The sequence below is a fragment of the Lepus europaeus genome, chromosome 16, assembly GCF_033115175.1.
Source record: "Lepus europaeus isolate LE1 chromosome 16, mLepTim1.pri, whole genome shotgun sequence".
Taxonomy (NCBI): Eukaryota; Metazoa; Chordata; class Mammalia; order Lagomorpha; family Leporidae; genus Lepus; species Lepus europaeus.
In genome coordinates, this window is record NC_084842.1 from 81,075,571 (window position 1) to 81,089,671 (window position 14,101).

A 14,101-nucleotide genomic window follows, 5' to 3' on the forward strand; every position below is an offset into this window, starting at 1 on the left:
TGGAAAGAACGGGGCCATCAAAGAAGGAGGTACCCTTATCTGAAGGGAGGAGAGAACTTCCACTTTGACTATGACCCTGTTGGAATAAGATTGAAGTTGGCGAACTCAAAAGGCTTCCATAGCGTTGGCAACTCCTGACTAGAGCCTAGGGAGATTACTGACACCATAAACAAGAGTGTTAAATTGTTAAATCAACAACAGGAGTCACTGTATACTTACTTCTCATGTGGGATCTGTCCTTAATGAGTTGTCCAATGCGAAATAATGCCATAACTAGTACTGAAACAGTATTTTACACTTTGTGTTTCTGTGTGGGTGCAAACTGATGAAATCTTTACTTAATATATACTAAATCGATCTTCTGAATATAAAGATAATTGAAAATGAATCTTGAAGTGAATGGAATGTGAGAGGGAGTGGGAGATGGGAGGCGTGCGAGTGGGAGGGAAATTATGGGGTGGGGGAAGCCATTGTAATCCATAAACTGTACTTTGGAAATTTATATTTACTAAATAAAAATAATGTTAAGACAAAGAGATTGATGAAATGCCTGAAAAGGAATTTGAAAGAATGATCATAGGATTACTCAGAAATAATGAGAAGCCAGTTCATGAGCAGAAGATATCCATACATGACATGAATGAAAAATTTTTCCTATGAGATAGATTTTGAGGAGAAATCAAACTGAAATATTAGAAATGAAGAATTCAATATGTCAAATAAAAAATACAGTGTAAAGCCATAACAACAGACTTGGTGAGGCAGAAGAAAGAATATATGAGCTGGAAGACAAATCTTTGGAAATATGTCAGACAAAAAAAGAAGAAATTAGAAAAACTAAGAATAATCTTTGAGATTTACAGAATATTATCAAACAACCCAACATATGTGAGATAGGATTTCCTGAAGGTATGAAAAGAGAAAGATTAGAAGACCTATTCAGGTGCTGGCGCTTAGCTGTAGTAGGCTAAGCTTCGACCTTCAGCACCAGCATCCCATATGGATGCTGGTTTGTGTCCCAGCTGCTCCTCTTCTGATCCAGCTCTCTGCTTGGCCTGGGAAAGGAGAAGATGGCCCAAGTGCTTGGGCCCCTGCACCCCCATGGGAGACCCAGAAGAGGCTCCTGGCTTTGGACTGGCCCAGCTCTGGCCACTGTGGCCATTTGGAGAGTGAACTAGAGATGGAAGACTTTTCTCTCTGTCTCTCCCTCTCTGTCACTCTACCTCTCAGATAAATAATAAATAAAATCTTTTAAACAGAAGACCTATTCAGTGAAATAATAAATGAAAACTTCCCTAATTTGGAGAAAGAAAGGAATATCCAAGTACAGGAAGCACATAGGACTCCTAATAGACATGACCAAAAGAGATCTTCACCATAACTGATTGTAGTCAAACTTTCAACAGTAAAACATAAAAAAAAGATTCTAAAATTTGCATGATTGGAATGCCAGATTACCTTCAGAGGATTTCCAATTAAACTTACAGCTGATTTCCCATCAGAAACCTTACAGGCTAGGAGAAAATGGAGATATATAGTCCAAGTCTTAAACGAAAAAAAAAAAAAAAAAAAAAAAAACCTTTCAACCCAGAATACTGTACCCTGCAAAGCTCTCATTTATGAATGAAAGCAAAATAATGACCTTCCATAACAAACAGAAATTGAAAGAATTTTTTCACCACTCATCCAGCCTTACAAAAAATGCTTAAGAATGTGCTACACATAGAAGCATAGAAAGATAGCCATCATTATGAAAGAATGTGAAGGCAGTAAGTCTCCTAGTAAAACTACAAAGGGAATCCAAAGCAAACAACAAGGCTGAGTAGTTACGTGTCAATAGTTACCTTGAATGTAAATGACCTAAATGCTCCAATTAAAAGATACAGGCTGGTTGAATGGACTAAAAAACAAGACCAAACTATTTGTTGCCTTCAAGAAACACATCTCACCAACAAAGATACACACAGACTGAAAGTGAAAGGACAGAAAAATTCCATACTAATGGAAAGCAAAAACAAGCAGGCATACCATGCTGATATCAGACAAAATAGATTTTAATACAAAAACTGTTAAAAGAGACAAAGAATGGCATTATGTAATGTTTAAGGTCATTTAAAGTCAACAGATGTTATGACTATAATAAATGTGTATGCAGCCAATGCCAAGGGCCCTGGCTATTTAAAACAAATTTTCGTGGACCTAAAGGGAGACATAGACTCTAATACAATACTAATGGGGGACTTCAACTCCCCACTTTCATCAACAGACAGATCAACTAGACAGAAAATCAACAAAGAAACAATATAACTAATATACACTAAGGAACAAATGGACCTAACTGATATTTGCAGAACCTTTCATCCCAGAGTTGAAGAATACACATTCTTTTCATCAGTGCCTGGGACTTTCTCTAGCATAGACCATATGCTAGGCATAAAGCAAATCTCAGCAAAGTAAAAAAACTGAAGTCATACCATGCATCTTGACAACAATGGAATGAAGCTGGAAATCAACAACTTAAGAATCTCTAGAAAATATGAAAACACAGACACCAAACAACATACTACTGAAGGAACAGTGGGTCAAAGAAGAAATCCAAAGGGAAATAAAAAAATTCTTGGAGATGAATGATGATGACAATACAAAATATAAAAACTTATGGGATACAGCAAAAGCAGTGTTAAGAGGGAACTTTATAGCAATTGGTGCCTATGTTAAGAGATTGGAAAAGCATCAAATCAATGAGCTATCGATGCATCTAAAATACGTAGGAAAAAACTGAACCCAAAAGCAGGAGGAAAGAATTAAAATAGAATAACAAAATTGAAACAAAAAATACAAAAGTTCAGTGAAATGAATAGCTGATTTTCAGAAAAAAATAAACAAAATTGATACACCTCTGGCCCAACTAGGCACAAAAAAGAGGAAGAAAACCCAAATCAATAAAATCGGAGATGAAAAATGAGATATAATGATGGATACCACAGAAATAAAAGGAATGATCAGGAATTTCTACAACAGCTATGTGCCAATAAATTTTAGAATCTAGAAGAAATGGATTCCTGGACACATCAAATCTACCAAAATTGAGTCAATAAGACATAGAAAACCTAAAAAGACCAATAACCAAGATGGAGATTGAATCAATAATAAAGACCCTGCCAACAAAGAAAAGCCCAGGACCAGATGGCTTCACTGCTGAATTCTACCAGACATTTAAAATAGAACTAACTTCAATTCTTATCAAGCTCTTTCTATGAAGCCAGCATCACCTTAATTCCTAAACCTGAAAAAAAAATATAATAGAGAAAGAGAACTTTAGACAAATTTCCCTGATGGAATATTGATGCAAAAATCCTCAACAAAATACTGGCCAGTCAAATCCAACACCACATCAGAAAGATCATTCACCCAGACCAAGTGGGATTTATACCTGGTATGCAGGGATGGTTCAACATTTGCAAATCAATCAACATGATACATGACATTAACAAACTGAAGAACAAAACTCACATGATTACATCAATAGACACAGAGAAAGCATCTGATAAAATACAACACACTTTCATGATGAAAATTTTAAGCAAATTTGGTACAGAAGGGACATTTCTCACCACATTCAAGGAAATCTATGACAAACCCAAGGCCAGTGTCCTACTGAATGGATAAAAGCTGAAAACATTTCCACTGAGATCTGGAACTAGGCAGAGATGCCTACTTTCACCAGTGCTATTCAATATAGTCCTCAAAGTTTTAGCCAGAGGCATTAGTCTGGAAAAAGAAATCAAAGGGATACAAACAAAGGAAGTCAAACTATCCCTATTTGCAGATGACATGATTATATATACAGGGAATCCAAAAGACTAAGACACTTTTGGAACTCCTAGAAGAGTTTGGTAAAGTGGCAGGATATAAAATCAAGACAGAATAGCTTTTGTATGCTCAAATGATGCCAAGGCTGAGAAAGAATTTCTATGATCAATCCTATTCACCATAGCTACAAAAAAAATCAAATACCTTGGAATAAATTTAACCAAAAATGTCAAAATTCTCTATTAAGAGAATTACAGAATATTAATGAAAGAAATAGAAGAAGACACAAAAGAGTGGGAAAATCTTCCATATTCATGGATTAGAAGAATCAGTATCATCATAATGCCCATACTACTGAAAGCAATTTACAGATTCAATGTGATAATAATAAAAATACCAAGGACATTCTCCTCAGATCTAGAAAAATGATGCTGAGATTCATATGGAAACACAAGAGATCCATGAAACAATATTGCAGAACAAAAACAAAGCCATATTTCAAGACATACTACAGGGCAATCATAATCAAAACAGCCTGGTATTGGTACAAATACAGATGGATAGACCCATGGAACAGAATAGAAACTCCAGAAATCAACACACACATCTATAACCAACTTATTTTTGACAAAGGAACTAAATCAATCCCTGGAACAAGGACAGTCTCTTCAACAACTGGTGCTGGGAAAACTGGATCTCCCATGCAGAAGTATGAAGTAAGACTCCTACCTTACACCTTACACAAAAATCCACTCAAAATGGATCAAAGACATAAATCTATGACCCGATACCATCAAACTGTTAGAGAACACTGGGGGAGAAACCCTGCAAGACATTGGCATAGGCAAAGACTTCTTGGAAAAAGACTCCAGAGGCACAGGCAATCAAAGCCAAAATTGACAAAAGAGATTACATCAAATTGAGAAGCTTCTGCCCTACAAAAGAAACACTCAGGAAGTAAAAAGGCAACTGACAGAATGGGAGAAATTATTTCCAGACTATGAAACTGATAAAGGATTAATAACCAGAAAACATAAAGAGATCAAGAAACTCAAAACAACCCAGTTAAGAAACGGGCAAAGGAGTTGAACAGGCATCTTTCAAAAGAGGATATCCAAATGGTCAACAGACACATGAAAAAATGCTCAGGATCACTAGCCATCAGGGAAATGCAAATCAAAACCACAGTGAAGTTTCACTTCATCCCTGTTAGAATGGCTTTCATGGGGCTGGCGCCATGGCTCACTTGGTTAATTCTCTGCCTGTGGTGCCGGCATCCCATATGGGCGCTGGTTCTAGTCCCGGCTGCTCCTCTTCCAGTCCAGCTCTCTGCTGTGGAGTATGGCAGTGGAGGATGGCCCAAGTGCTTGGGCCCCTGCACCCGCATGGGAGACCAGGAGGAAGCACCTGGCTCCTGGCTTCCGATTGGTATAGCTCTAGCCATAGCGGCCATTTGAGGGGTGAACTAATGGAAGGAAGACCTTTCTCTCTGTCTCTATCTTGCTGTCTAACTCTATTTGTCAAAAAAAAAAAAAAAAAAAAAAAAAGAATGGCTTTCATACGGAAATCAACAAACAACAAATGCTGGCGAGGATGTGGGGAAAATTATACCCTAAACCATTGTTGGTGGCAATGTAAACTGATACAGCCACTGTGGAAGATGGTATGGAGATACCTCAGAAATCTGAACATAGACCTATCATGTGGTCCAGCCTTCCCACCCTTGGAAATTTACCCAAGGAAAATGAAATCAGCATGTGAATGAGTTCTCTGTACCCCTCCATGTTTACTGTAGCTCAATTCAGGATAGCTAAGATATGGAATTATCACAAATGTCCATCAACTGAAGACTAAAGAAATTATGGGATATGTACACCAAGGAATGCTACATAGCAGTAAAAAAAAAAAAAAAAAGTGAAGTCCTGTCATTTACAACAAAATGGATGAATCTGGAAAACATCATACTTAGTGAAATAAGCCAGTCCCAAAAGGACAAGACTGTATATTCTTCCTGATCTGTGATACTAATAGTACACCTAGTATATAGGTGTGTGTATATATATATATATATATATATATATATATATACTAATAGTACACCTAAAAGTTGATCTATAGAAGTTAATTGACGCTTTGAGATACAGTGACTTTGAACAGTCCCTGTCTCGACTGTTGAGGAACAGGTTTTTTTCATACTATTTGTTGTGCTCTTTACTTAGTATAGAGTTAGTCATATGTATGTAAAGTTAACTGAAAGTAGATCTTAGTAAAAAATGAGATTAGGAGAGGGAGAAGGAAGAGGGGTGGGAGTGTAGGTGGGAGGACGGGTAGGGTGAGAAGAATCACTATGTTCCTAAAGTTGTATTTATGAAATGCATGAAATTTATATTCCTTAAATCAAAGTTTTCCTGGAAAAAAAGAGAATAGGTTAAAGTAGATAAATATGGAAAATTATAAAAGTATTAATTCTGAAAGAAAAGCTTTGTGTTTTCAATCAGTGGAAGGTTGCATAACCACATTACAAGACTGAAGCATGAAGCCAACAAGAAACTTGGAAGATAACTTGTTATGGAAAAACAAAGTATAGAATCTCATCTAATTTAAACAACATAGCTTCTTCCTTAGCACTCTAAGTCATGCTTCCTGCTTTGCCAAGTTCAAAGCCTGGGCCTCTTAGAGATTTCCTGGGGAGGCTTCATCCCCTTGGACTTCTCTGACCTCTAACTTCTTTGGCTCTGTGATGCTGTCTGACAACTTTGTGTGGCACTGCATACTTGCTCTACTTTCCATTCCTGCCCAGAAGAAGGATATCTCCCCTCTCGAGAGTTCTTGAAGGAAGGCCTCTTTTTTTTTGCCTCCTCACTCTCCATCCCTACTGGCTGCTTCCCGGGGAGGAGCAGGAATGAGTCTATTGGAGAGCTGGCTGGAACACAAGGTCCAAGGTCTATGTTGGGCAAGGCTGGCAGTGGCCTCTGGCTGTGCCGTCTTAGCTTTAGTCTAGGAGATCCCAGCCCTTTGGTCTGCTTGGCACTCCACGATGTAAACTTACCCAGGCAGTTCTGGCTGCTCAGTTTGTGTCTAGATGGTGAATATAATGCAGAGACGAACAGGAAACCACGTGGGCTTGGGTCCAAGTGGCATCCTTAGTGCAACTGAGATCTCACCCTCTCTGACTGGAGTGCATGTCCATGTTAGTTGGGAATGTTAGCACCTGTTAGGCCACCGAGGCCTGACAGAACCCATTAGGCTACTGGGCCTGATCCTCAGGCCTGAAAAACTGGGCGTGGGTAGCTAACGTAATGGCTGATGGAATGTTGATTGCTTGGGAGCAAGCCCCGCACCTGGGGACATTCTAAACTGCTATGATGATGCATTGTAAGCTTCACCAAGGAGCCTTTCTGCACATCCCTACCCACCTTACAGGGTCCATGTGGTGCTTGGCACCTCCGCCAGCAATGCCTGCTGCTCAAAGGGGATGAAACATTGCTTCAAAACCCCACACTCTGTCCAGGCAGATTCAATCCCCACTCTCTCTATCCCTCTCCATTCTGTCCCCCCTAAAATAGTCTTTTTCTACTTTAACCAACTGCCTCCTTGCCTTCTTTGAATCCTAAAATTGTAAAACCTAATGGCATTTCTAAAGAGAGGTGAGATTAATTGACTCCCTCATCTGCTGCCCTCTGTATTAATCATGCTGCTTCTTTTTTCTAATTTTAACCCACAACTGAGTGCTTCATTATGCCAGGGTTTCATGCTGAAATGCACAGATGGATGAAGAGATGGACTGATGGCTTGTTTGATATATGCATAAGCTGAAGCTGTCTTGATCATTAATTATATCATGTATCTTTGTCATGTAAACAAACAGGTGATTCATTCTTCATCAGCTGGGACTTATGTTTCTGTTTGTCTATGTCCAGGATCACATTTCTGTACCCAGTGACATTCATTAATACTTGTCTGTAATAACAATATTTTATAGAAATTTATAACATAAATGAAGGATACACTTGTGGATCATCTTGGCACTCACAATGACCCTTTGAGCTAGATAAGACAATTATCCTTCTAATTATCAATGAAGGGAAAGGGTCCAGAGAGGGGCAAAGCACCCACCAGTTAGGACAGCCTGACACCACTAACATTCGCTCACTTGAGCCAGGGTCTCCCCTGCTCCTGGTCCCACTTCACAGCAGGACCAGCATACTCCTCCCTCGGTTTTAGTTTGTCAGCATCGAAATGTCACACAATTAAATGACACAGGTTTCTGAAGGAGGCAGTTCCAGGAATTCAAGAGCAATGTAATTAACCATGGGGGCCAAGACTCAGTCTACTTACCACTGGCCAGCACTGGAGCTCTGTTTCATGCATGTATATCCATCATCCCATTCCATCTGCACAGCAAATCCTAGGAGGTGGACACTATTTTATGCCCACTACACAGAAGAGGATTCAGGCACAGAGAGATTGGGAGCTAAGTTCACCAAGGAGTGCTGAAAGCGAGGACTCAAGTCAGGCAACAGATACTCCAGGCTCCTGGCTTCAGCCTGGCCCAGCTCTGGCTGTTGAGGCTATTCGGGGAATGCACCAGTGGATGCAAGTGTTCTCTCTCTCTCTCGTTCTGTCTCCTCCCTTCTATTTGTAACTCTTTTAAATAAATAAGTCTTAAAAAAATATACCAGCTGTTTGTTCTGTATGTGTCAGATAGTGAATCATTAAAAGAAAATCAAAGGAAAAGGATACAAATTCAGCTCCCCAAGCCATGAAAAACACAAATCACTTTCAATTTTACATTTGCCTACCTTTTTATACAGCGTTTCCAGTTCTGCTGCTGTGCTCTGCCCCCGGGGTAACACTGGTGGCCTTGAAGGAAACGGCTTGATGGGGCTTGGCAGTGCCAGGATCCTGCCATCATCTCCAAACCATCCTCTCCCCTGTGGATCAAGCAGAGGGAAGACCACAGCTTTTCTTAACTGGACAGAAAACGGCTTATGAAGCAAACCCCATTTGCTGGAAAACATCACATCCGCATTACACTCCCCCTCCGCTCTGTCCCAACAGAACTTTAAAAGTCTGTTTCCTGTAGCAATGAAGTATTCCCTAACATGCCCCATAAGTGCTTTAAGATACAGTCCCTGATTCTCCCAAATTTTAAGAAAAAGTCTAAATGAATGCTTAAGAAATCATTTACTGTGTGTTCCTTAAAGATTTAAGGAAGAAAACCATAGAAGAGAAACTTCATATTGGGAAGATTCTATGCATGGACTGTGAAAATATTCTGCAAAAGACAAATATTGCACGCTCTCTCTTGTTTCTAGAAGCTGAAAACATCGATCTCACAGGAGAGTGGAGTAGAAGCAGGGGAGGGGAGGGGAGGAGTAGAGCAGGGGCTGGGGCAAATAGGGTTGGAAGGGATTCGTCTTCTGTTCTGTAGCACAGTAGAGTGACCATTGCCCACGGCAGCCTCTAATAGAGTTCAAAATACCCAGAGGTTCTCAACACATAGGCGCGAGGACTGAGTGCGCATGTGCAGACGGCAGGCGGCGCCCGTCCTTCCTGAGGGGTCCGAGAGGAATTATGGAGACAATGGAGATGTCCGCTGCTGTGCTGCTGACGGGGCCATGTGGGGCGAGGGCCGGAGTCCCGGGCGCTTCTATTACTGCTTCGTTTGCCGTGGTGTTTGGGGTTTTGTTTTGTTTTTGTTTTTTTGGCAAGGCCTGAAAGGGTGAAGCCCCCACCCGGTGGCACCCTGAGCCCCTTTGTGCTTCTCCCAGCCCTGCCCGGCGTGTGCACGCTGTGTGGCAGGCGGCTGCGGCACGCTGGGGCAGGAGCTGGCGCCGAGTACCCCCAAGCCCGGCCCCCGTGCCGACTCGGGGCGCACGGCTTTGCCTTCGCTGTGGAGAGATGGGGGAGCAGTCGGCCTCGGAAACCGGCTTGTGTAGGAAACTGTGTTGGGGTTTTGGTTGGTTTGGGGGTTTTTGAGTTTGTTGGTTTTTTTCTTGTCTGTCTGTGCAAGACCTGCAGCTGCTGAAATCAGCTTTGCCTTTAATTAAACCATGTTCTCTCCAACCAAAAAAAAAAAAAAAAGAAATGGTGCTTAAGGAGAAAGAATTCTAATAAGTTGGATTTAATCAGTATAGTTATACACAAGTATTGAGTTATTATACTGTACCCGAAAATATGTATAAATATTATGTCACTTAAACATCTTTCAAAATCGTAAAAAGCACACACAAAATCAAACAGGCAAACACTCAAACTGTTCTGTGACTTGGGACAAGTTGCCAACACAAACAAGCAGAAGGCTGGCATCAGCTGGCAGGAGATGGGGTTTGAGCAGTTGAGAGGTTGTGTTGTTCGAGGATCACTTGGAGAAAGGGGAGCCCTTGCTGTAGATGACTTCCAAAGGCAGAGAGCCACGAGGCCATGATGGGCTGGTGGGGAGAAGGGTCTTTTTTTGGAGCACGCCCAGGCCCACGGGAGCAGGGCCCACGCTTACCGGCTCCTGCACCAGCAGTCTGTTCTCCATGATGTTCCGAGTGGTGCGGGCTACCTCCGGTCTTGCCCCGATGTAGAGGCCTTCGTCTTCCAGGAATCTGGGCTGCACGTTCTCGGGAAGCTTTTTATAGGTCGGCACTGGAAGGTTCATTGATAAATAAATGTTAGTGCCAACCTAAGCGTTTCTAACTGCAGTTTGGCAACTTAAAATAACCACTGGAGATCCTCCTCACCAGCTTGGAAACTGCAAATTTTTTTAACGTTAATTTCTAGAAGCAGAGGCGAGGACAAGAAGGCATTCACTCATACTGTCATGTGGAGAACCAGGTACTTTAGGGCTAGCACCCCAATAATTCCCCTCAATGAAGCATCCCCTTCACATCCACCCAAAGCCACAGACATCCTGGTCCTAGAAACACCATCCTAGGTCCTCAGAAAACATGGAGCTGGCTATCGCTTCATCCTTTCCTGCTCCCTGCACCTCATCACTCATCCGCTGGCCTTCAACATTTTTCATTGAAATCTCTGAGTACTCACCCAACGCCTGCCAATTGTTTACTTATGTGAGAGACAGGAAAAGAACAAAAGAGAACTCTCATCTACTGATTCACTCCCCAAATGCCAACCATGGCTAGGGCTGAGCAGGGCTGAAGTGGAAAGTCAGGGACTCCATTCAGGTCGTCCACATGGGTGGCAGGGACACAACTTCTTGAACCTGCTGCCTACTAGGGTTTGTGTTACCAGGAAGCTGGAATAAGGAATTGCAGCCAGCAGGCAAACCCAGGCACTCTGACATGGGATGTGGGTTCCTTTTATTTTTTTTTTAAAGATTTATTTATTTACTTATTTGAAAGTCAGAATTGTACTGGGATCACACTAGCTGAGATCCTTCATTTAGGTCTTCTTCTTCTTCTTCTTTCCAGAGTATCTTGGCTTTCCATGCCTAAAATACTCTCATAGGCTCTTCAGCCAGATCCGAATGCCTTAAGGGCTGATTCTGAGGCCAGAGTGCTATTTAGGACATCTGCCATTCTATGAGTCTGCTGTGTCTCCCCCTTCCCATGTTGGATCCTTCTCTCCCTTTTTGATTCTATCAGTTAGTATTAGCAGACACTTGTTTGTGTGATCCCTTTGACTCTTAGATCTATCAGTGTGATCAATTGTGAACTGAAATTGATCACTTGGACTAGTGAGATGGCATTGGTACATTCCACCTTGATGGGATTGTATTGGAATCCCCTGGCATGTTTCTAACTCCATCATTTGGGGCAAGTCCGATTGAGCATGTCCCTAATTGTACATCTCCTCCCTCTCTTTTTCTCATTCTTATATTTAACCAGGATCACTTTTCAGTTAAGATTTAAACATCTAAGAATAATTGTGTGTTAATTACAGAGTTCAACCACTAGTACTAGAACAAAAAAAAATACTAAAATGGATAAAGTATTACATTGTACATCAACAGTCAGGACAAGAGCTGATCAAGTCACTGTTTCTCATAGTGTCCATTTCACTTCCACAGGTTTCCCCTTTGGTGCTCAGTTAGTTGTCACCGATCAGGGAAAACAAATGATATTTGTCTCTTTGGGACTGGCTTAATTCACTCAGCATGATGTTTTCCAGATTGGAGAGAACTTCCACTTTGACTATGACCCTGTTGGAATAAGATCGAAGTCGGCGAACCCTAAAGGCTTCCATAGCCTCGGCAACCCATGACTAGAGCCTAGGGAGATTACTGACACCATAAACAAGAGTGTTAAATTGTTAAATCAACATCAAGAGTCACTGTGTACTTACATCCCATGTGGGGTCTGTCTTAATGGGTTGTCCAATGTGAAGTAATGCTATAACTAGTACTGAAACAGTATTTTTACACTTTGTGTTTTTGTGTGGGTGCAAACTGATGAAATCTTTACTTAGTATATACTGAATTGATCTTCTGTATATAAAGATAATTGAAAATGAAAAAAAAAAACCTTGGTGTTAAATTGGAAATTTCATAGAAAATTAATCAATTTTTTAAAAAAATATCATGCAGGATCTCTGTCATTAATGTGCTGTACACTGTTATTTAATGCTATAACTAGTACTCCAACAATATTTTTTCACTTTGTGTTGCTATGTGAGGGCAAACTGTTACAATCTTTATATATACTAAATTGATTTTCTGTATATAAAGAGAATTGAAAATAAATCTTGATGTGAATGGAAGGGGAGAGCGAGTGGGAAAGGGGAGGGTTGCAGGTGGGAGGGCAGTTATGGGAGGGGGGTAGCCATTGTAATCCATAAGCTGTACTTTGGAAATTTATATTCATTAAATAAAAGATAAAAAAAAAAGAAAGTCAGAATTGTAGAGAGAGAGGGAAATGGAGACCAAGTGCGAGAGAGTGAGATCTTTTATCCACTGGTTCACTCCTCAAATGGCTGCAATAGTCAGGACTGGGCCAGGCTGATGCCAAGAACTTCTCCCAGGTCTCCCATGTGGGTTCAGGGGACCAAGCACTTGGGGCATCTTCCACTGTTTTCCCAGGTGCATCAGCAGGGAGTTGGTTCAGAATTGGAACAGCTGGGACTCAAACCAGCGCCCATATGGGATGCTGGCACTGCAGAGGGAGGCTTTGCCCCCTATGCCACAAAACCAGCCATAGGTTGTGGGTATCTTAACCAATGGGCCATAGCCTATCCCTATGTATTTATTACATGTATTACTATGACCACAAATGTAAAGTAGGGGAGAATGAGATTAAAAATGAAATATAAATAGAAGTCTTATTATGCTATTCCTATATCCCAGGTGAACACCCAGCCCTTAAAAAGCTACTGCTCTGGACAAAGCAACAGCAACACCCATTGTTATTTTCGATGCCTATTATGTGTTAGTCATGTCTACTATGTGTTAGTCACAATACTAGGTCCTTCACTCATTATTTTCTTAATGCTTACAGTCAAACACCCAGAGTCACCTCCTATTAGTTCTTATTTCCTCCTTTCTTCAGCTAGGGCACCTGAGAACAAGGAAAATTGTTCCAGGCACACCTCACAGAGCTGGGACTATCCAGTTCCCTTGGCCCTGCCACTGCCCCATCACAGCCCTCCTTTGAGTGCAGCGGGCAGAAGTCAAATCCAGGTTTAGATTCTCTGCCCAGAGCAGGCCTCAGGTACACCCAGGGCTCCCTGGATCTCCTGCACAGCCCTTGCCAAACCCCTGCTTCTGGCTGCCTGACCTGGCTCCCAGAGAAGGTTGCTTGTGGTCGGTCTTTTGTTCCTACTCCAGGCTTAGGGAGAGTCCTAACTGTGGTCCTCTGAGCGAAAACCCAGGCACCAAGCTCCTCCGTGGCCAGGACTGCATTCTGTCTCTCCAAGGAATACCCTAACACACTGTAACTGGGTGTTTGGCTTGAGAGCACACCACCAAGGGAAGACACCTGTCTCTGTCACTTCACTAGGTCACAGTTTTGGGGCATTTGCCCGAGTTCTCTGGGCTTCTGCCTTCTCAACTGCAGAGCAGACCTGATAAGGAACCAGTGAAGGATCACACTGGCTGTTGCATGCCTCATGCCTTGGAAAGTGCCCGGGGAGAAGTGGACAGGAGGTATCCACATTCATCACAGTGGTGACGATCATCATTATTAGGGCAAAGTCTTACCTTTTGGACACTCTGTCAGTGTCTATTTGAAAAAGAAACTTGGGCTGTTCAACAAATTCCAATACCTTAAATGTATGTGATGCAATATGACCTATCAAAATGAACAATAATTTGACCCTGACTCAGCAATTACTTGGAACTCAA

The 14,101-nt window shown here is 41.5% G+C and overlaps 1 protein-coding gene across 5 annotated transcripts in view; it reads right to left on the bottom strand.

Annotated features, from left to right (window-relative positions):
* The window catches only part of CC2D2A (coiled-coil and C2 domain containing 2A), a 150,388-nt gene that overhangs the window by 77,216 nt on the left and 59,071 nt on the right, over nt 1-14,101 (bottom strand). For all 5 annotated transcript variants that reach the window (XM_062212709.1, XM_062212708.1, XM_062212705.1 and 2 more), the window contains 2 exons: nt 10,313-10,449; nt 8,616-8,747 (listed from right to left, as the gene is read on the bottom strand). In XM_062212709.1, coding sequence (XP_062068693.1) covers nt 8,616-8,747; nt 10,313-10,449 — 269 coding nt within the window. The remainder of the gene's footprint in view (nt 1-8,615; nt 8,748-10,312; nt 10,450-14,101) is intronic.